This window comes from Nerophis ophidion, unplaced genomic scaffold (assembly GCF_033978795.1).
Source record: "Nerophis ophidion isolate RoL-2023_Sa unplaced genomic scaffold, RoL_Noph_v1.0 HiC_scaffold_40, whole genome shotgun sequence".
In the NCBI taxonomy this organism is placed as follows: domain Eukaryota; kingdom Metazoa; phylum Chordata; class Actinopteri; order Syngnathiformes; family Syngnathidae; genus Nerophis; species Nerophis ophidion.
Window position 1 is genome coordinate 6,209 of NW_026906962.1, and position 23,835 is coordinate 30,043.

A 23,835-nucleotide genomic window follows, 5' to 3' on the forward strand; every position below is an offset into this window, starting at 1 on the left:
AAATGTAAATAAAGCTACATGTAAATGATGATATGAAAACAAAAAAACAAAAAACAAAGGGTAACGAAAGGACTGCAGTTATCAATAATAATCTTATTTTTAAATTTTGCAATACAAATTTATCACAAACAATCAATATTATTAACACACACAAAAGTACCAAAAAGTCGTACTGTTGAGGACTGGTATTGATTTGGAGGTACTGGAATTTGTTCCGAATCGGTTGAAATGTGAACAGTACCCATCCCTACCAGCAAGTGTTGTTGTACTGGAAACTAATTTACAAACACAACTTCATCACACACAATACTCCACTATGGAATTGTTCTTATATTAAAATGAGAAACAAATCCATCTTTGAACAGCAATGGTTTGAAAAAGGCATTTGGTCACTGATGCACTTATTGACTGATAACATTTTTATTATTTGATTATTTCATGAAGTACAACCTGGAACAAGAAAAATACTCATAACTTAAAAGTTTCCATTCTTTCTAAGGCAAAAGAGTTAATGAAAGAAAAAAAGTCGGAATTGACCACTTAAAGTCATATTTTGGATGTTGTTTTGCAATTGCAGACAACACTTGTTCGATCTGTGATTGGGAAACACAATAAACAGTTTATTTTAAGAATGTATGCAAAGTAAATCTCTGTGGGATGATGTACAATATTGGCTTTTGTCTGACACTCCAAACTTTGACTGATATTGATGTTGTTGTGGGCATGTTAAAAAAGAAAAAAAAAAACATAAAAAAAATGTTTCAAACACAATACTGGATTTATTTAATATATCGACAAATGTAAGTTTGTAAAAACAAAACCATCCCTTCACAAAAATAATCTGCCTTTTTCTCTCACGTTTAGATTACGTAAAGGTCTGGGGACATACATATATAACAATCACAACACAATCATCATAATACAGAGTAATAACAATAATTAAAGAGACCCAACAAATGATTCATAAAATCACACATTTTAAAATTGTATAAAAGACAACTGTTTAAATGATGTATAAAGTAAATAATAATATGCTTCCTGAAGTGGTCCAGAAGATGTTTCAGATGTGAACCAGTACATATGTATATCATATAAAGGTGATAATCTATGGCAGGGGTGGCCAACTAGTCAGAGACTAAGAGCCACTTTTTTTTCTGTGTTACTGCTAAGAGCCACATCATACACATGGGTACACATGAAAATCATCTTTTAATAATGTATGCAAGCATACACAGACCTCTGCTCAGCCAGATCTAATGAAAATAACCACACCAACATGATATCAGTAATTTTCAACAGTTAACATTGTTTGCACTGTCTCACACACACAAACTCTCAGTTCAAGCAAGTCCATAAACAATAATAGAATAATTTTCAATAACATCTTTCTCTTACTATGCTGCTTAGTGAGACTTCTGGCATTCCTTATCTTGAACAATCCTCTTCAAATCTGGCTTGTATTCTGTTGTTGCCACTCTAAGCAATTCTTTCAAATGAGTGTAAGTCAGAACAGATCAATGCTTTGATTTCACATGTTTCAGGGTAGAAAACACAGACTCGCAGACGTACGCTGACCCAAACATGGACAGTATCTTAAGCGCAGCTCGTTTGATGTTGGGGTATTTTTCAATTGGCACACTTTTCCAGAACTCAATGGTCCCTTCCCTTAAAACAGCTTTCAGTTGATCCTCCTCACAAAGGTCGATCATCTCCAACTCAGCCGCAGCCTCATCTGTGACGAGCAGGGCTTTCAAACAGTCTGTCTCCGAATTAAATGGGTCGACGAGGATCGTAATCTGTGGTCTTTTCAGTTGTAGATCACAGAACCGGGTCACAAACCTTTTGTGCATGTTTGCAACCAGTGTTGTATATCTGTCTCTTTTCTCGTTTGACGTCACTCAAACAGGCTTAATGGTCAGTGTGCCATCTAGCTGTAGGGGGAGTGAATGACAGCGCCAGCCAAGCATTTTTGACGCATGTCATGTGACAGCTCCTGAAGAGCCGCATGAAACTAGTTAAAGAGCCGCATGAGGCTCGCGAGCCGCGGGTTGGCCAGGCCAGATCTATGGGATTATTAACAATTACAAATACAAATATGTAATACTTTCATATTTCAAACTATCTTAATCTATAAATGTAGAAGCATGTTGACAAGATTGTGTTAGACAAACAACAATGTCACACATGTTATATGTGCTGATGTTGTTAGAAAGTCAAAATGAAAGTCTGGACAGTTTATTTCAAATCCTGCAGTTTCATTTGCTGCTGCTGTTCTCACCAGCACACTTGTGTTTCTTACACTGGTACTTAGAAGACAATCTTTCACCACACGCACTGCAACTCAACACTTTCTCTCCTGGGTGTCTTCTCATGTGTCTTACAAGGCTTGATCTTTCACAAAAGCTTCTGTTGCAGATTGAACAGGAATGTGATTTTTCTCCAGTGTGTGTTCTAGTGTGTCTTTTCAAATGTTGACTTTGTGTAAAACCTTTACCACAGATTGAACAAGAAAAAGATTTTTCATCAGTGTGTGTTCTCATGTGTACTTTCAAATGTTGACTTCTTGTAAAACCTTTACCACAGATTGAACAAGAAAAAGGTTTTTCACTAGCGTGTCTTCTCATGTGTACTTTCAAATGTTGACTTTGTGTAAAACCTTTACCACAGGTAGAACAGGGAAAAGGTTTTTCACCAGTGTGTGTTCTCTTGTGTACTTTCAAACTCTGACTTTGTGTAAAACCTTTACCACAGGTTGAACAGGAAAAAGGTTTTTCACCAGTGTGTGTTCTCTTGTGTCTTTTCACATCCTGACTTTGTGTAAAACCTTTACCACAGGTTGAACAGGAAAACGTTTTTTCACCAGTGTGTGTTCTCATGTGTCTTTTCAAATGGTGACTTTGTGCAAAACCTTTACCACAGAGTGAACAAGAAAAAGGTTTTTCTCCAGTGTGTGTTCTCATGTGTGTTTTCAGAAGACTATGGTATTTAAAAGTTTTGTGAGAGTGAGAAGATGTGAAGTGAGTGTTGTCAGTGTGACATGTCTTATCATCTTTAGAGTCTTCATCATCAGTGTCAGGAGAGTGTGACGTTGTGTCCTCACTATCTGATAGTGGAGCTAAGAGCTTGTCTGCTTGTGATCCTCCACAGTGGTCTCCATCAGCTTCTGTTGTCATGTGTTGTGTTGAGCTGCTGCTTGGAGGCTCCCCCCCTCCCCTCTCCTCACTTTCACCTTTCACCTCATCATCTTCACTCTTCACAGGGACACCAGTCACTGGGAACTCCTCCAACCATTTAGGCTGACTGATGCCCTCTTCCTCCTCTTCCTCTTTAATGTGCGGCGCCTCTTGGTCCTCTTCTTCCTCTTTAATGTGAGGGTTCAGTGGGTTCTCTTGCTCCTTAAAGTGAGGGGTCAGTGGGTCCTCCTCTGCATTTTTGATGTGTAAGATCAGTGGGTCCTCCGCTAGCCCTTCAATGTGAAGGGTCAGTTTAACATTATGGGTCTGTGGCGTCTCGTCTTCCTCTTTAATGTAGGGGGGCTTTGGCTCCTCTCCTGCCTCTTTGATGTGTTGGGAATGTGGTACCTCTTCTTCCTCGTGTATGTGGGGGTACTGTGGTTCCTCCTCCTGCTCATGAGGAAGATGTTCTTCATCGATGTCTGCGGGACAAGAGAAAACAAAACATTCTTGATAAAAGTCCAGCTTTGCTCAGTCACATGAGACATTGTCTTGCACCAACATATGATCTCACAATCTCATCAGTTTCCCCTCACAGCAGTCAGGGTACTTCCAGCTGACACATTAAAATACCTTCAGCAGAATGCCTTTCCAGGCCAACGTTCAATCCACCTTATTCATATAAAAACATCCTAAAAGTCATTCCTGCAATCCTTAATGGTAGACACCATATGTGAAAGTGTGCTGTTCTCCCTCTGAATAAGTCATACACACACAGGAAATAATGTACCACATGCCAGCCCCCACGCAGTAGTACTAGTGATGAGCTCCCCCTGCTGGTGGACAATAATTACTTTAATTTTCACATTCATCTTTAGAGACATGTCTGTTATAAAAGAAGCATGAGCACAGTCAACATGTTGGCCAAGAAAAATGACATCTGTTTTGCTTTCATTTAGATAGTGTCACCACAGTTAAACTGGGAAGAAGTAATCAGATTACTGACTACACCTTCAAAAGATAACTTATTTACCTTATTAATAATAGTAATATTGGATTATATTAATTTAGAGCGTTTCTAGACACTCAAATAGCGTTACAGTGAGAACTGAGAAGGCATCATTCATGCAGTCCACACATTATCAAAATCAGAATCAGACAGACCGTATTTCCTTGAATTGCCGCCGGGTATATAGTATGCGCCTGCCTAGAATTACTGCCGGGTCAAACTCGTTTTGCAAACTAATTAGCGCGTTCTTAGAATTACCGCCGGCTCAGGATTAACGCCGGGTCAAAGTTGTTTCGCCAAGTAATTAGCATATGCCTAGAATTTCTGCCGGGTCAAACTCGTCACGTCACGAGTGACACTTCACCTGTCATCATTTTCAAAATGGAAGAGACTGATTTCAATAATTTGAAATTGCATAAAGGGAAGAAGATTAAGAGCTATTCAGTAGGATTTAAGGTCCAAGCTATTGAATATGCTAAAAAAAATAGTAAGCAGCTATGTTTTATTAATATACCATAGGTGTGTGTGTCAAATATGAGTCATTGTGTTAGAGGGCGCTTGTGATCCTTCTTGCGACTACTGAGCTGCAGAAGAAGTGACAACAAGCAGCATGAGTGAGCAATGTGTGTTTATTTTTTCCTCTCGCTTGCACTTTTAACATGGAGGATTACATATCTAAAATAAAACAATTTTCTTAACCGGACTCTCAATCGAAGAAGGAGGTAATAAAGGAAGATCTCCATCGAGACAGAGAGACTTTTAAAACTGAAAAAAGATAAGGAAGACTTCTTTAAACAAGTTATCGATGCTTTTGATCAGAAGGAGCTGTGCATGGACTTCATTTATAAGTAAAGGTAAGACCATAATAACTTTTTTTTATTAAATGTGCTTTTCATGATGTATCCTTACATCACACTCAAATTTTTAAGCGCAGGCCTAAATACACCGCATGCCTTTGGTAAGTGCCGGAGTGAGAAGAGGTTTTACATTAATTAGCGCCCCGGCGGCAATTCAAGGAAATACGGTACTTTATTAATCCCCGAGGGGAAGTTAAAACTTTCAGCAATATGGTAAGATACATTTAATAATAATAATAATAATAATAATAAGTAGATGAGGCAATTGTTCAAGGAATTGTGTGTGAATGCAGACAATACTCACAAGACCACAACTCTTCTTCTCTCACCTTCCCAAAGTAATAATCTAGTCAATAATCACTGAACTCATCAAAAAAATAAGGCATATTATATCAACAATGACTTTTTTTCAAGATGGCGCCCCCCCCCGTGACTGACGTCTTTGCGTCGTCCTCCTGACAACATTTACGTTTTTTATTTATTATGCAAACCCCGTTTCCATATGAGTTGGGAAATTGTGTTAGATGTAAATATAAACAGAATACAATGATTTGCAAATCCTTTTCAAGCCCTATTCAGTTGAATATGCTACAAAGACAAAATATTTGATGTTCAAACTCATAAACTTTTTTTTTTTGTTGCAAATAATAATTAACTTAGAATTTCATGGCTGCAACACGTGCCAAAGTAGTTGGGAAAGGGCATGTTCACCACTGTGTTACATCACCTTTTCTTTTAACAACACTCAATAAACGTTTGGGAACTGAGGAAACTAATTGTTGAAGCTTTGAAAGTGGAATTCTTTCCCATTCTAGTTTTATGTAGAGCTTCAGTCGTTCAACAGTCCGGGGTCTTCCATCCATCCATTTCCCACCGCTTATTCCCTTTTGGGGTCGCCGGCACCCATCTCAGCCACAATCGGGTGGAAGGCGTGGGACATCCCGGACAAGTCTCCACCTCATGGCAGGGCCAACACAGATAGACAGACAACATTCACACTCACATTCACACACTAGGGACCATTTAGTGTTGCCAATCAACCTATCCCCAGGTGCATGTCTTTGGAAGTGGGAGGAAGCCGGAGTACCCGGAGGGAACCCACGCATTCACGGGGGGAACATGCAAACTCCACACAGAAAGATCCAGAGCCTGGGATTGAACCCAAGACTACAGGACCTTCGTATTGTGAGGCAGACGCACTAACCCTTCTTCCACCGTGAAGCCCAGTCCGGGGTCTTGTTGTCGTATTTTACACTTCATAATGCGCCACACATTTTCCATGGGAGACAGGTCTGGACTGCAGGCAGGCCAGTCTAGTACATGCACTATTTCACTACAAAGCCACGCTGTTGTAACACGTGGCTTGGCATTGTTTTGCTGAAATAAGCAGGGGCATCCATGATAACGTTGCTTGGATGACAACATATGTTGCTCCAAAACCTGTATGGACCATTCAGCATTAATGGTGCCTTCACACATGTGTAAGTTACCCATGCCTTGGGCACTAATACACCCCCATACCATCACACATGTGTAAGTTACCCATGTCTTGGGCACTAATACACCCCCATACCATCACACATGTGTAAGTTACCCATGCCTTGGGCACTAATGCACCCCCATACCATCACACATGTGTAAGTTACCCATGCCTTGGGCACTAATACACCCCCATACCATCACACATGTGTAAGTTACCCATGTCTTGGGCACTAATACACCCTCATACCATCACAGATGTGTAAGTTACCCATGCCTTGGGCACTAATACACCCCCATACCATCACACATGTGTAAGTTACCCATGCCTTGGGCACTAATACACCCCCATACCATCACAGATGTGTAAGTTACCCATGCCTTGGGCACTAATACACCCCCATACCATCACACATGTGTAAGTTACCCATGCATTGGGCACTAATACACCCCCATACCATCACACATGTGTAAGTTACCCATGTCTTGTTCACTAATACACCCCCATACCATCACACATGTGTAAGTTACCCATGCCTTGGGCACTAATACACCCCCATACCATCACACATGTGTAAGTTACCCATGCCTTGGGCACTAATACACCCCCATACCATCACACATGTGTAAGTTACCCATGCCTTGGGCACTAATACACCCCCATACCATCACACATGTGTAAGTTACCCATGCCTTGGGCACTAATACACCCCCATACCATCACACATGTGTAAGTTACCCATGCCTTGGACACTAATACACCCCCATACCATCACACATGTGTAAGTTACCCATGCCTTGGGCACTAATACACCCCCATACCATCACACATGTGTAAGTTACCCATGCCTTGGGCACTAATACACCCCCATACCATCACACATGTGTAAGTTACCCATGCCTTGGGCACTAATACACCCCCATACCATCACACATGTGTAAGTTACCCATGCCTTGGGCACTAATACACCCCCATACCATCACACATGTGTAAGTTACCCATGCCTTGGGCACTAATACACCCCCATACCATCACACATGTGTAAGTTAGTCATGTCTTGTTCACTAATACACCCCCATACCATCACACATGTGTAAGTTACCCATGCCTTGGGCACTAATACACCCCCATACCATCACACATGCTGGCTTTTCAACTTTGCGCCAATAACAATCCGGATGGTTATTTTCCTCTTTGTTCCGGAGTACACCACATCCACAGTTTCCAAATATAATTTGAAATGAAGACTCGTCAGACCACAGAACACTTTTCCACTTTGCATCAGTCCATCTTAGATGAGCTCGGGCCCAGCCAAGCCGGCGGTGTTTCAGGGTGTTGTTGGTAAATGGGTTTGGCTTTGCATAGTAGAGTTTTAACTTGCACTTACAGATGTAGCGACCAACTGTAGTTACTGACTGTGGTTTTATGAAGTGTTCCTGAGCCCCTGTGGTGATATCCTTTACACACTGATGTCAGTTTTTGATGCAGTACCGCCTAAGGCAGGGGTAGGGAACCTATGGCTCTAGAGCCAGATGGGGCTCTTTTGATGACTGCACCTGGCTCTCAGATAAATCTTAGCTGACATTGCTAAACATGGTAAGTAATGAATAATTCTGCCGGTAATCATAGTGTCAAAAATAACGTTCAAAATATAAAATATTTTCATGCATTTTAATCCATCCATCCGGTTTCTACCGCACCTGTTCAAGAAGTCGCATTAATGGTAAGAAGTATTTTATTTATTGTTGGTTAGCTTCAGAATAACAATGTTATTAAAAATAATAAGAGACTTATTATACTCAAAAAATGTTGGACTTACTTAAAAATGAATGCATCATCATCATGTATTGTTATTCCTTTCATTAAAATGCATATATACAAGCCACGTACAATTGACACTTTCATTGTTTTTTTTGTTTCTTATACATTTCCATGATCAGAAAGGAGCAGATGGAAGAATAATATTCTTATATTTATCTGCCCCCCTTTTTAACACCAATTATTTTCGATGACTTTATAACTGTTCCCTCCAACAACACCCGAACTCCAACATACTTTTCAATTGTCCTTTAAGTATTTTCACAATGACACGTCCAATCAAATCAAAATTCAGTTTGATATAATTCCAGTTTTCTCTTTTTATAACTTTTTAAAAACAAAGGTATTCTCACAGCTTTTTAAGTCTTTGTTTAGAGAATATCATGCTTTCACAGCAACAACAGACAAGCACATTTGTTTCAAATTTGTTGGCACTCTTGGATGTTTAAAGTCATACGGCCTTCTGTGGTTCTCATCTTCAGATGTGAACACACAACTTTTGTACGTCCTTTGGAAGAATTGTATTTCTCGCTTTGAACAGCATTAAGAGACTATTCAATTCTACAATGTCTTTTAGTTTTAGTAATTGTGACCTAATGAAGTGGTTTTGTGTGGTCTCTATATCGTACTTTAAAAATTATACAAATTGCTCGTTTCTGTGAAATAAAAGCATTATGTTGATATGATATGTATTTCCCAATATTTCTGCACAATAATTGAAATAAGATAGAATAATAGTTGTATTCAGTCTTAAAAAAAATATTATATGGCTCTCACGGAAATACTTTTTAAAATATTTGGCTTGTATGGCTCTCTCAGCTAAAAAGGTTCCTGACCCCTGGCCTAAGGGATCAAAGGTCCGTAATATCATCGCTTATGTGCAGTGATTTCCCCAGACTCTCTGAACCTTTTGATGATTTTACGGACCGTAGATGGTAAAACCCTAAATTCCTTGCAATAGCTTGTTGAGAAATGTTGTTCTAAAACTGTTCGACAATTTGCTTACAAAATGATGACACTCTACCAATCCTTGTTTGTGAATTACTTAACATTTCACGGAAGCTGCTTTTATACCCAATCATGGCACCCACCTGTTCCCAATTAGCCTGCACACCTGTGGGATGTTCCAAATAAGTGTTTGATGAGCATTCCTCTACTTAATCCGTATTCATTGCCACCTTTCCCAACTTCTTTGTCATGTGTTGCTGGCATCAAATTCTAAAGGTAATGATTATTTGCAAAAAAAAAAAAGTTTATCAGTTTGAACATCAAATATGTTGTCTTTGTAGCATATTCAACTGAATATGGCTTGAAAATGATTTGCAAATCATTGTATTCCGTTTATATTTACATCTAACACAATTTCCCAACTCATATGGAAACGGGGTTTGTAGTACTAATTTGCATCCTAAATGCAAAGTTTTTGCATGCAACAGTGAGATAAAACAGAGATGCACTTCTGGACATCGGAAAAGCTCACCACGAGCTCACTTATAGTCTGACGGACTTCAACTTTCTGCTACGACGAGAGCCAGCTAACCACAAAACAACAACAACAAGACAGCGGGGCTACATGCTAGGCTAAAGGCTAGAGCTACACAACCACCACTACCTAGCCTGCTGCTAGCTAACTTGCGCTCACTCGACAACAAGCTGGATGAGCTGAGAACCAGGACTACATCCCAACGTGAACTGAGAGAATGCTGTGCTCTTATTTACGCGGAAACCTGGCTTTCGGACAGCATCCCAGACTCTGCTATCCAGCTAACAACGCACTCAGTTTACCGTGAAGGCCGGACAAAGGCTTCAAGAAAGGCGGAGGCGGGGTCTGTGTTTACGTGAGTAACCGCTGGTGCTCGGACGTACAGGTGGTTGAAAGACACTGCTCGGACAACATTGAGTTGTTGATGGTGAAATGCAGACCTTTTTACCTGCCAAGGGAGTTCAGTGCAGTGTTTATACTGTCTGTTTACATCCCGCCACGGGCGGACTCCACTACAGCGCTAAAGCTGCTGCATGACGTCATCAGTAAACAAGAGACCCCACACCCTGATGCTGCGTTCACGGTAGCTGGGAACCACCTAAAGAGTGTCCTCCCAAAATACCATCAATATGTGAACTTTACTACGAGGGAGATAAACACCCTGGACCAGGTGTACTGCAACGTGAGGGGAGCCTACAAGGCTGTACCCAGACCACACTTTGGACTATCTGATCACATCTCAGCTTTTCTACATCCAGCGTACAGACCGCGTCTCAAGCAAGCCCCCCCCCAGTGAGTAAAACTGTTCAAGTTTGGAATGAAGACACTGAACTAGTGCTTCAGGACTGCTTTGGGAGTACAGACTGGGACATGTTCAAAACTGCTGCTCAGAGGGAGGATGGTACTGTGAACATGGAGGAACATGCTTCCAGTGTAACTGGCTACATCAGTACGTGTGTGGAAAACATTGTTCCCCAAAAACAATACAAGATATACCCAAACCAAAAACCCTGGATTAATGTTCGGTCCAAGCTACATTCCCGCTCCACTGCATTTGTCTCAGGCAACGCTGAGGACTACAAGAAGGCCAGATATGACCTGTGTAAATCCATCAGCGAGGCCAAGGGACAATGCAGACAAAAGCTGGAGGGATTCCACTTCAACACAGATTCCCGGCGCATGTGGCAAGGCCTGCAACACATCACAGACTACAAGCAGGGGAGCAGGGGGGTCACAAACAGCCAACAATCACTGCCAGATGAGCTGAATGAGTTCTACGCACGCTTCGAGGTCCTCAACACCAACTAACAGAGAGGGGTTCTGACCACGGAGCCCACGCAGGACCCACCGCTCACTGTGACAACAGCAGAGGTACGTACAGTTCTGAAGAAAACAAACCCACGGAAGACAGTCGGCCCAGACAACACCTCTGGCCAGGCCCTCAGGGTGTGTTCATCAGAGCTGGCTGACGTACTTGCTGACATATACAACTTGTCACTAACACAAGCTGTTGTGCCCACCTGCTTCAAGACCACCACCATCGTGCCCCTGCCAAAGAAAAACACTGTGACCTGTCTGTTGCACTCACCCCAATAGTGATGAAGTGCTTCGAGAGGATAGTCATGTCACACATCAAGAAGACCATCCCAGACACACTGGACCCTCTACAGCAGGGGTCACCAACCTTTTTGAAACCAAGAGCTACTTCTTGGGTACTGATTAATGCGAAGGGCTACCAGTTTGATACACACTAAAATAAATTGCCAGAAATAGCCAATTTGCTCAATTTACCTTTAATAAATAAATCTATGAATATATAAAAAAATGGGTATTTCTGTCTGTCATTCCGTTGTACATTTTTTTTCCTTTTACGGAAGGTTTTTTTGTAGAGAATAAATGATGAAAAAAACACTTAATTGAACGGTTTAAAAGAGGAGAAAACACGAAAAAAATGAAAATTACATTTTGAAACATAGTTTATCTTCAATTTCGACTCTTTAAAATTCAAAATTCAAACTGAAAGAAATGAAGAGAAAAACAAGCTAATTTGAATATTTTTGAAAAAATTGAAAAAATAATTTATGTAACATCATTGGTCATTGTTCCTGATTAATATTAATTTTAGAGTTTTGATGACATGTTTTGAATAGGTTAAAATTCAATCTGCACTTTGTTAGAATATATACCAAATTGGACCAAGCTATATATCTAACAAAGACAAATCATTATTTCTTCTGGATTTTCCAGAACAAACATTTTAAAAAAATTCAAAAGAATTTGAAATAAGATTTAAACTTGATTCAAGTTTTTCTAGATTTGCCAGAATAATTTTTTTGAATTTTAATCATAATAAGTTTGAAGAAATATTTCACAAATATTCTTCGTCGGAAAAACAGAAGCTAAAATGAAGAATTAAATTAAAATGTATTTATTATTCCTATTTTCTTTCTTTAGTTTATTTCGAACATGAATATTTACAACACAATACAATACAAAATGATTTACAATTTAAAAAAAAATACTTGAACATTTATTTAAATTGTCAGGAAAGAAGAGGAAGGAATTTAAAAGGTAAAAAGGTGTATGTGTTTAAAAATCCTAAAATCAATTTTAAGGTTGTATATTTTCTCTAAAATTGTCTTTCTGAAAGTTATAAGAAGCGAAAAAGAAAAAAAAAAAAAAGAATGTATTTAAACGAGTGAAGACCAAGTCTTTAACTTCCGGAAGACAGCTGGCACCCCACTCGGCGACGGAAAGTTTCTGTGAGTATGGCTTCCTGCGCTTCGTGCACTTTACTCATGGATAGGTTGGCTTTGCTAGAGAGCCGTGTCCGCCAGTTAGAGCAGTGTAATTTCGTAACTTTAGATGTTGCGGACACATCTGCTAGCGTTAGCTGTAGCGAGCTAACTAGCCCAGCTTGTAGCAGCCCTAATCGGCCTACAAGCTACGGTGTACCGGTTGAGACGCATAATAGATTTAGCCCTTTAGCTAGTCCTACACCCCAGTCTACCGGGCACCACACTTTAGTCATAGGGGACTCCATCACCCGAAACATAAAGCTTAGCAAACCAGCCACAATTAAGTGTATTCCCGGGGGCAGAGCACCTGACATTGAAGCTAATCTTAGGGAGCTAACTCGCAACAGGTCTAGTAAACACGTACGGCAGGCTAACCGCACCACTAGTTATGCGAATATAGTAATACACGTTGGCTCCAATGACGTTAGGATGAGACAATCAGAGATTACAAAGAGAAACATAGCCAGGGCTTGTAATCTCGCCAGAAAGATGTCCAGGCATCGAGTAATTGTCTCTGGCCCCCTGCCTGGGAGAGGCAATGATGAGAGATATAGCAGATTAGTCTCTCTTAACAGGTGGCTGGATAGCTTCTGCAGACAACAGGGATTTACGTTTATTGATAATTGGCCCTCTTTCTGGGGCAAACCTGGCTTGCTGAGGAGAGACGGCCTTCACCCTAACCAGGAAGGCGCTATCCTCTTGTCTCGGAACATAGACTTCGCATTGAGCCACATTTGACTAACTGCACTAGAGCAAGCCCGGTCACAGGCAATTACAGAGCCTGCTAGCCTGGGTATGGAGTCAGTTAAGTTAGAACTAGCCAGCGCCAGGCTGGATGATCCCTGTACACATAGCAATTTTCGTAGAATAATACACAACTCACAAAATGTTTTTTCTATTGTGTCTATGACCACGTCAGAGTTAAACATGCGTTCTACTGAGGTGGCAAATTATGATGCGTTCAGTTTATCGCAGCGCCAAGTAGACAATCTGAAAATTCCCGTCATATCAATTCCTAGATATGGTCGTAATTATTTTAAGTACACTGGGCATAATAAACGCAACATTATTAATATTGCTACTACGGATAATTTTATCAACAACTCCTTAAAACAGCCCACTACCTATAATATGGGCTTTCTAAACATCAGATCTTTGTCTCCCAAAACGTTATTAGTCAATGAGGTCATTAGAGACAACAACCTTAACGTCATCGGTCTTAGCGAAACCTGGCTTAAACCAGACGACTTTTTTGCGATAAATGAGGCATCCCCTCCTAACTATACGAATGCGCATATTGCCCGTCACCTCAAAAGGGGAGGGGGGTGTCGCACTAATATACAACGAAAACTTTAACTTTAGTCCTAACTTAAATAATAAATATAAATCGTTTTAGGTGCTTTCTATGAAGTCTGCCACACCTCTGCCTCTGTGCCTGGCCGTTATCTACCGCCCCCCAGGGCCCTATTCGGACTTTATTAGTGAATTCTCAGAGTTTGTTGCTGATCTAGTGACGCACGCCGATAATATAATTATAATGGGGGACTTTAATATCCATATGAATACCCCATTGGACCCACCGTGCGTGGCGCTCCAGACTATAATTGATAGCTGTGGTCTTACACAAATAATAAATGAACCGACGCATCGCAGCGGTAATACGATAGACCTAGTGCTTGTCAGAGGTATCACCGTCTCCAAAGTTATGATACTCCCGTATACTAAAGTAATGTCCGATCATTACCTTATAAAATTCGAAGTTCAGACTCATGTTCGGCAAGCTAATAATAATAACTGCTATAGCAGCCGCAACATTAATACAGCCACAACGACGACTCTTGCGGACCTACTGCCCTCGGTAATGGCACCGTTCCCAAAGTATGTGGGCTCTATTGATAACCTCACTAACAACTTTAACAACGCCCTGCGCGAAACCATTGATAGTATAGCACCGCTGAAGTTAAAAAAGGCTCCAAAAAGGCGTACGCCATGGTTTACTGAAGAAACTAGAGCTCAGAAATTATTATGTAGAAAGCTGGAACGCAAATGGCGCACGACTAAACTTGAGGTGCACCATCAAGCATGGAGTGATAGTTTAATAACTTATAAACGCATGCTTACCTTAGCTAAAACTAATTATTACTCAAATCTCATCCGCATTAATAAAAACGATCCAAAATTTTTGTTTAGTACAGTAGCATCGCTAACCCAACAAGGGACTCCTTCCAGTAGCTCCACCCATTCGGCAGATGACTTTATGAAGTTCTTTAATAAGAAAATTGAACTTATTAGAAAGGAGATTAAAGACAATGCGTCCCAGCTACAACGGGGTTATAGAAACACAGATACGACTGTATATACGGCGGATACTGCAAATATCCAAAATAGTTTCTCTCGTTTTGATGAAATAACATTAGAAGGATTGTTACAACGTGTAAATGGAATAAAACAAACAACATGTTTACTTGACCCACTTCCTGGGAAACTTATCAAGGAGCTTTTTGTATTATTAGGTCCATCAGTGCTAAATATTATAAACTTATCACTTTCCTCGGGCACTGTTCCCGTTGCATTCAAAAAAGCGGTTATTCATCCTCTCCTTAAAAGACCTAACCTCGATCCTGACCTCATGGTAAACTACCGACCGGTGTCTCACCTTCCCTTTATTTCGAAAATCCTCGAAAAAATTGTTGCAGAGCAGCTAAATGAACACTTAGCGTTTAAAAATCTATGTGAAACCTTTCAATCCGGTTTCAGGGCAAATCACTCGACTGAGACAGCCCTCGCAAAATTGACTAATGATCTATTGCTAACGATGGACTCTGATGCGTCATCTATGTTGCTGCTCCTCGATCTTAGCGCTGCTTTCGATACCGTCGATCATAATATTTTATTAGAGCGTATCAAAATACGAATTGGTATGTCAGACTCAGCCCTGTCAGGGTTTAACTCTTATCTTACTGATAGGATGCAGTGCGTCTCCTATAACAGTGTGACCTCGGACTATGTTAAGGTAACGTGTGGAGTTCCCCAGGGTTCGGTCCTTGGCCCTGTACTCTTCAGCATCTACATGCTGCCGCTAGGTGACGTCATACGCAAATACGGTATTAGCTTTCACTGTTATGCTGATGACACCCAACTCTACATGCCCCTAAAGCTGACCAACACGCCGGACTGTAGTCAGTTGGAAGCGTGTCTTAATGAAATTAAACAATGGATGTCCGCTAACTTTTTGCAACTTAATGCCAAAAAAACGGAAATGCTGATTATCGGTCCTGCTAGACACCGATCTCTATTTAATAATACAACTTTAACATTTGACAACCAAATAATAAAACAAGGTGACTCTGTAAAAAATCTGGGTATTATCTTCGACCCAACTTTCTCCTTTGAGTCACACATTAAAAGCGTTACTAAAACGGCCTTCTTTCATCTCCGTAATATCGCTAAAATTCGCTCCATTTTGTCCACTAAAGACGCCGAGATCATTATCCATGCGTTTGTTACGTCTCGTCTCGATTACTGTAACGTATTATTTTGGGGCCTCCCCGTGTCTAGCATTAAAAGATTACAGTTGGTACAAAATGCGGCTGCTAGACTTTTGACAAGAACAAGAAAGTTTGATCATATTACGCCTGTACTGTATATACCTTTATATACATATATACATACATATATACCTATACTGTATATACCTTTATATACATATATACATACATATATACCTATACTGTATATACCTTTATATACATATATACATACATATATACCTATACTGGCTCACCTGCACTGGCTTCCTGTGCACTTAAGATGTGACTTTAAGGTTTTACTACTTACGTATAAAATACTACACGGTCTAGCTCCAGCCTATCTTGCCGATTGTATTGTACCGTATGTCCCGGCAAGAAATCTGCGTTCAAAAGACTCCGGCTTATTAGTGATTCCTAGAGCTCAAAAAAAGTCTGCGGGCTATAGAGCGTTTTCCGTTCGGGCTCCAGTACTCTGGAATGCCCTCCCGGTAACAGTTCGAGATGCTACCTCAGTAGAAGCATTTAAGTCTCATCTTAAAACTCATCTGTATACTCTAGCCTTTAAATAGACCTCCTTTTTAGACCAGTTGATCTGCCGCTTCTTTTCTTTCTCCTATGTCCCCCCCTCCCTTGTGGAGGGGGTCCGGTCCGATGACCATGGATGAAGTACTGACTGTCCAGAGTCGAGACCCAGGATGGACCGCTCGTCGGGACCCAGGATGGACCGCTCGCCTGTATCGGTTGGGGACATCTCTACGCTGCTGATCCGCTTGAGATGGTTTCCTGTGGACGGGACTCTCACTGCTGTGTTGGAGCCACTATGGATTGAACTTTCACAGTATCATGTTAGACCCGCTCGACATCCATTGCTTTCGGTCCCCTAGAGGGGGGGGGGTTGCCCACATCTGAGGTCCTCTCCAAGGTTTCTCATAGTCAGCATTGTCACTGGCGTCCCACTGGATGTGAATTCTCCCTGCCCACTGGGTGTGAGTTTTCCTTGCCCTTTTGTGGGTTCTTCCGAGGATGTTGTAGTCGTAATGATTTGTGCAGTCCTTTGAGACATTTGTGATTTGGGGCTATATAAATAAACATTGATTGATTGATGATTGATTTAACATATTTTCTTGGATTTTTTAAATTCTATTTGAGTTTTGTCTCTCTTAGAATTAAAAAGGTCAAGCAAAGCGAGACCAGCTTGCTAGTAAATAAATAAAATTTTGAAAATAGAGGCAGCTCACTGGTAAGTGCTGCTATTTGAGCTATTTTTCGAAAAGGCCAGCGGGCGACTTATCTGGTCCTTACAGGCGACCGGTGCCCGCGGTCACCGAGTTGGTGACCCCTGCTCTACAGTTTGTCTACCGGCAGAACCGGTCCACTGAGGATGCAGTCAACCCCGTCATCCACACCACCCTCACCCACGTAGAGGGCAAGGACACCTATGCCAGGCTATTATTCATCGACTACAGCTCTACTTTTAACACGGTCATCCCACAAAAACTCACTGCTAAACTCCTCACTGTTGGTCTGACACCAACTCTCTGTGACTGGGTCCTGAACTTTCTCACAAACCGGCCCCAGTCAGTCAAAATCGGCAACAAGACATCAGGCACAAAGGTTCTAAGCATTGGGACCCCCCAAGGCTGCGTGCTGAGCCCCCTATTGTACACCCTCTTCACACACGACTGTGTGGCCTCCCAGAACAACACCACTATCATCAAGTTAGCAGATGATACTACGGTCGTCGGACTGATCACCGGGGGAGCTGAGGCAGTGTACAGAAGGGAGGTAGCGGAACTGGTGGCCTGGTGTCAGGATAATAATCTCTCCTTGAACACAGACAAGACCAAGGAGATGATTATTGACCCAAGGAGAAGGAGTGCACAGTACACACCTCTGTACATAGGGGGGACAAAGGTGGACAGGGTGAAAACCTGTAAATTCCCCGGGACCCACATCAGCGAGGACCTCACCTGGGGACACAACACCCAACAAACAATAAAGAAAGCCCAGCAGCGACTGTACTTCCTAAGAAGGCTGAGAAAATTGGGCATGCCACCCAAAATTCTCTGCAACTTCTATAAAAGTACGGTTGAGAGTGTCCTTACCAGCTCAATCACGGTCTGGTATGGAAACTGCACTGCTAAGGCCAGGAAGGCACTCCAGCGAGTGATTAAAACTGCTCAGTACATATCAGGAGCAGCCTTCCCCTCACTACAGGACATGTAGTCTACCAGGGCCACCAGGAGAGCACACAACATCATCAAGGACAGTACACAGTCTCTTCAGCCTCCTACCATCAGGCAGACCATACAGGAGCCTGAAATCCAGGACTACCAGACTGACAAACAGTTTCTACCCACAGGCCATCAGGCTTGTGAATGCTAACTTTTGAATGCTAGCTCCCTCCAACTCCCCGTTTTTACTTTTGTCTTTTTGAACAAAAGATAGCTACCTTGACCACCCCCGAACTGTGAACCATCACTGTAGACACGTTTCACCGTTGATCACTAAAGACACTTTAACTGCTGCTGTGACCCAAGGTCACCTCCATATTTATACTGTTGACTGTCAATCAGAATGTGCAATAATGTTATGTTACTTACTCTGCCTTGTATATACATTTTTATTTTTATTTTATATTTTTAGCTAAGTACCGTGTGACTTGTTGAAGGGTGGACTAGCAAAGTAAGATTTTCATTGTACGGCAAACTGTGTGTTTAACTGTGCATATGACAATAAACAATCTTGAATCAAAAAGTGATTTGACGTAATATTTTGATATTTACACATAGCATATTTACACACACGCATTTTACTAGAATACCCTTATGAGCATTACATATATCAATATCAAGTACCTACTGTACTGTTTACTTGTTGAAATACCCTTTTTAGAGCAAATATCTGCCGAAATGGCCACTTTGTTGCTGCCAAAAATGTATTTTAAGTAATATTTTGATATTGACACATCTCATCTCTGCATATTTTACTAGAATACTCTTATGGACATTACATATATATATAAATCAAGTACCTACTGTACTGTACACTTGTAGAAATACCCTTTACAAAGCTAAAATATACCAAAACAACCACTCTGTTGCTGCCAAAATTTGATTTTAAGTAATATTTTGATACTGACAAATCTCATCTCTGCATAGTTTACTAAAATACCCTTATGAGCATTACATATATCAAAATCAAGTACCTACTGTACTGTTTACTTGTTGAAATACCATTTTTAGAGCAAATATCTACCCAAATGGCCACATTACTGCTGCCAAAAATGTATTTTAAGTAATAGTTTGATACTGACACATCTCATCTCTGCATATTTTATTAAATACTCTTATGGGCATGACATATATATAAATCAATTACCTACTGTATACTTGTAGAAATACCCTTTACAAAGCTAAAATATACCAAAACAACCACTTTACTGCTGCCAAAAATGGATTTCAAGTAATATTTTGATATATGCACATCTTTTCTCGGCATATTCTAATGGAATACCCTGATGGGTATTACATACATATAAAGCTATTACCTACTGTACTGTTTACTTGTTGAAATACCCTTTTAGAGCTAAAAACTACCCAAGTTGCCACTTTACTGCGACCAATAATTGATTCCAGATAATATTAACAATAATAACCAAATTGTCAGAATAATTGCATATAAGTTATAAAACAACTTTGTGTTCCATTGAATTCAGGTCCCCTGCGACGAGACCAAAGCTGTCTTTCATCTTATCAAACAAAAGGCTTGTAAAACTCCACTGTCTGCAATGGGATGCAACATGGAGGTGTCGGTTTCTTTGATCTGTTGACAGCCACAGGAAGACCTTTTCTTGACCCGAGATCTACAAAGCGGAGAGGGAGCAAACCTGACGCGGCTCAAGGCACCTTTTCTTTTAACTGTTTATGACCGAGTGTGACAGCCGTTTACGACTCCACTCCCTTTAGAAACATCTGCAGATATGTAATCTGAAAAGGCCCAAATAGACGAGGACGTGTGGAACTCCCTCGTCAGAGCGTGGTGGGAAACTGTACGAAGTTGCAGCCCAGACGTTTCTCCTCATGAGCTAAATTGAATCCTGTCTGTGTTTGATTACTTTGCTCCCTGTCTTGTTTAATAGATGTCATCGGCAAAAATGTCAAAGAATTTCTCTGAAACACAATATTATACATTCTGAAAACGATAGCAAGAATATACTTACAAATTTCAGAAAATGTCACGAGCAAACACTTTGTTTAAAAGGTTTTTACTGCCTTTTTAGCCCTTTGAGACATTTGTGATTTAGGGCTAGATGAATAAACATTGATTGATTGATAATATACAAAAATTCAAAATAACTGAAGAAACATCACTGATAAACATTGGAAAACTGTCACTGAACGTCTTAGTGTGATGTCATTCTGTGACAGACAAATAGTACACAGTTTCCACATGGTGAGGACATTGATGGGCTGACTCACTGTCTTACGGATTACCTCAACTTCTGACCTGCCCTGCTAAGACTGTCCGGTGCCACCCTAATGACAAACCCTGGGTAACACAGGAGGTTCAAGCTGTCCTCAACAAGAAGAAAGCTGCCTTCAGGAGTGGAGACAGGGAGGCAATGAGAGCAGCACAGCGGGAGGTGAAAGGACACGTAAAAAAGGCTAAGGACAGCTACAGGAAGAAGCTGGAGCAGAACAACGTGAGGGAGGTCTGGGAAGGTGTGAAAACCATCACAGGCCACAAGACAAAGACCAGAGCAGTAGAGGGGACAATAGAGAGGGCCAATGAGATTAAGAACTTCTTCAACCGGTTCAACCAGAACCGGTTGAAGTGGGGGGTGTCCTCCCCAACCCTCATCACAGCCACCCCCTCTTCTTCTCCCCCCCAGCCATGGTTGCAACCCCCTACTCCTCCTCCTCCTCCTCCTCCACCAGACATTAGTCATCTCTGTGGACCAGGTCAGAGGTCAACTGAGGAAGCTGCATCCTAGAAACTATCTGGTGCGCACCGGAATCTATCTGGTGTGCACTATGTAATATTTAAGTACAGTCTTTTATTTTCTAATCAATTCATTTTTTAACATGAATTGATTAACGTGGACCCCGACTTAAACAAGTTGAAAAACTTATTCGGGTGTTCAATTGTACGGAATATGTACCGAACTGTGCAATCTACTAATAAAAGTATCAATCAATCAATTCCTACATGCAAACATAGTGTTGATGTTCAAACTGTGTGTAATGCAACAGTATTTAAAATTATTAAATATACTTGTTAAATAATGTGACTTCCTTGTTTTTTATGAATAATTAAGGCCTACTATGCTACTATATTTTAATGCTGTTCATGATGGTGGTACTTGGAAATCCAAGTATTTTCTGAGGTGGTACTTGGTGAAAAAAGTTTGACAACTACTGATGTAGTGACATTGTAAACTACATCGGCAGACACCATTTTGTTATACCCAAACGGCGTCTGCTCATACATCGCGCTTCCAATGAGATCCCGTCACCCCCCCGAGTAAAAAGGTTCCACAACCATTCACGTTATACCAACTTATCTTATTGTCCATCATGTGAATGTATGAAGTGGAACTAAATGTGATCTCTGAAAGGGGTACACATTATTACCAAAGCAGGGCCCCCATCCACATATACAATACTACTACATATCTGATGAAAAACAATATTATTGTTGTTTTTTTAATTATAAGTGTGCCAAACCACCTCTATTTGGACATTATCTAATGCAGGGGTGTCCAAAATGCGGCCCGGGAGCCATTTGCGACCCGCAGCTAATCGCCACACATTATGCAAAAATTGCAAAATTGATAGTATTGCAAAAATTCAAAAAAAGATTTAAAAAAAGTGGAATGAAGTGAAATATAATGAGAAAACGTGGCAATGTTGACACAAAGCTGCCATGCAGGCAGTTTTTTTTTGTGTCTTTATTTTGTTTTTTTTCCATTGCTCAAAAAAAGGACAAAAAAAATCTATGTTATAATGAATTATTACTTAAAAGTAATCACTTTAAAATGTTTTATGTCGAAAAATATTGCATATGTTGTGTGGTTGTCATATAAAAACATCAAAATTTGGACAAAAGAGCATAAAATAAACAAAATAATAGTTCAAACTTAAAATCGAAATATATATTGGAAGTTTATCTTGAAATTTAAGTGTTAAAAGTAAAAAAAAAAATCTCATACAAATGCATCACTTTATGAGTGGGGAACCTTTCGGATCTCAAATATATTTAGTAGGATTTTATTTAACTTTTCACTGTGATTACTCAAAAATATTAAATAATTAAAATCAATGGTGTCCTGCATTATTGATCTTTGAGGGCTTTAATTGCTAAATAAAGGAACTCTCCTGAAGGAATCAATAAAGTACTAACTATTTATCTAAATACTGCATATTTCAGTTTTACTATAAAAAACAAGGTTGTCTTTGAATGAAAAGGCACAAAACCTTATTTGTTTTACTTTATATCAACTTCAAGTTGATATAGAGATTTACTGTAAGCATTAAATAAATAAAAAATAATAATAATTTGACCTTTTTTTAACATTTTAGTGACTGAGGCCCTCTATGCTCCCCAGGAGCCCTAAGGATAAAAAAAAATCCATATATTTTGTTATGGTTTGAAAATGAAAAATATCAAAATGGTCCCCGCATGCTTACATTTTTCCGTGTTCGGCCCTCTGTGGAAAAAGTTTGGACACCCCTGATTTAATGGAAATGACTGCTGCAAACACGTCATGTTCATGATGAAATATAAAGTTAGTAAAAATGTGAGAGTAAGAAGTAAACAAACCTGTTCTGTGTAACACAACTTGAGGTTTCTTGAAAACAGCCTCCAATAGTTGACGTAGTCTCTCGTTCTCTTCTTTTGTATGAGAAAGTTCCTCTTTGTACTCTGCTATCGTTCTTTCGCACATTTTCACACAACAAAGTTCCTCCTCATACTTTTCTATCGTTCTTTCGCACATTTTCACACAATCACAACACTTTACACTCACACTTGATCTTAACTAAGCGATGTGTTGATCAAATCCGCGTCTCTTTGTTAGCGGCGAACAAGCTAAGCTAACTAGCATGCTAAGCTAACTAGCGCGCTCAAACAACTATCAAGCTAAGCGGGCCTAATAATCTCCAAATGTGGCTGAGACGAGTGGAGTTTATCCTGACACGGAGGATGAATAAAGTGTAGTTAGTAGCGATGTGAGGAGATGTGCCGAGGCTTAGAAGCGTGTGTGGAGAAAAGGAGGACTTTGCCGCAAAGCGCATGTCTTCCAAGCATGCGTCCGTAGGGGCGGGGCCAAAGAGTCATAGTTGTGATGTTTTGGGCTAGGGAGTATTCAGAACTACACTACCCAGCATGCAACACTGGTGACGAGCATGCGCGGTAGCCCCGTGAAGTGGTGTCGTATGTCGCCATGCAGACAGCTAGAATGTGGTTATGAGCACGCTGTGTGAGTCAACGTTGAACACGCCTCGTCTGCATTTATTACAATTAGACAGACAACACAATAAGTGCATTAAAAACAGTACTAGTTAATTATTTTCATACATACATGATTTAAAGTAAAATACGGTTTATATATTTGAAATATCATTTTTGATTGATTGATTGATTGATACTTTTATTAGTAGATTGCACAGTTCAGTACATATTC

General features: G+C 40.4%; 1 protein-coding gene across 1 annotated transcript; it reads right to left on the reverse strand.

The window, feature by feature from the left end:
• Window positions 1-307: 307 nt before the first annotated feature.
• Window positions 308-23,498, reverse strand: LOC133546734 (oocyte zinc finger protein XlCOF22-like). The gene is made up of 2 exons (XM_061892547.1): window positions 22,974-23,498; window positions 308-3,655 (listed from the first exon to the last, which is right to left on the reverse strand). Exons 1-2 carry the CDS (start codon window positions 23,146-23,148, stop codon window positions 2,256-2,258), a joined length of 1,575 nt encoding a protein of 524 aa, XP_061748531.1. The 5' UTR covers window positions 23,149-23,498; the 3' UTR covers window positions 308-2,255.
• Window positions 23,499-23,835: the final 337 nt, after the last annotated feature.

Bases quoted from the DNA above. Each gene is read 5' to 3' on its own strand.
- LOC133546734 (XM_061892547.1), bottom strand. From the start codon at position 23,148: ATGTGCGAAAGAACGATAGAAAAGTATGAGGAGGAACTTTGTTGTGTG. The intron at 3,656-22,973 runs GTTTGTTTACTT...CTTGTCCCGCAG, and splicing joins AGTTGTGTTACACAGAACAG to ACATCGATGAAGAACATCTT.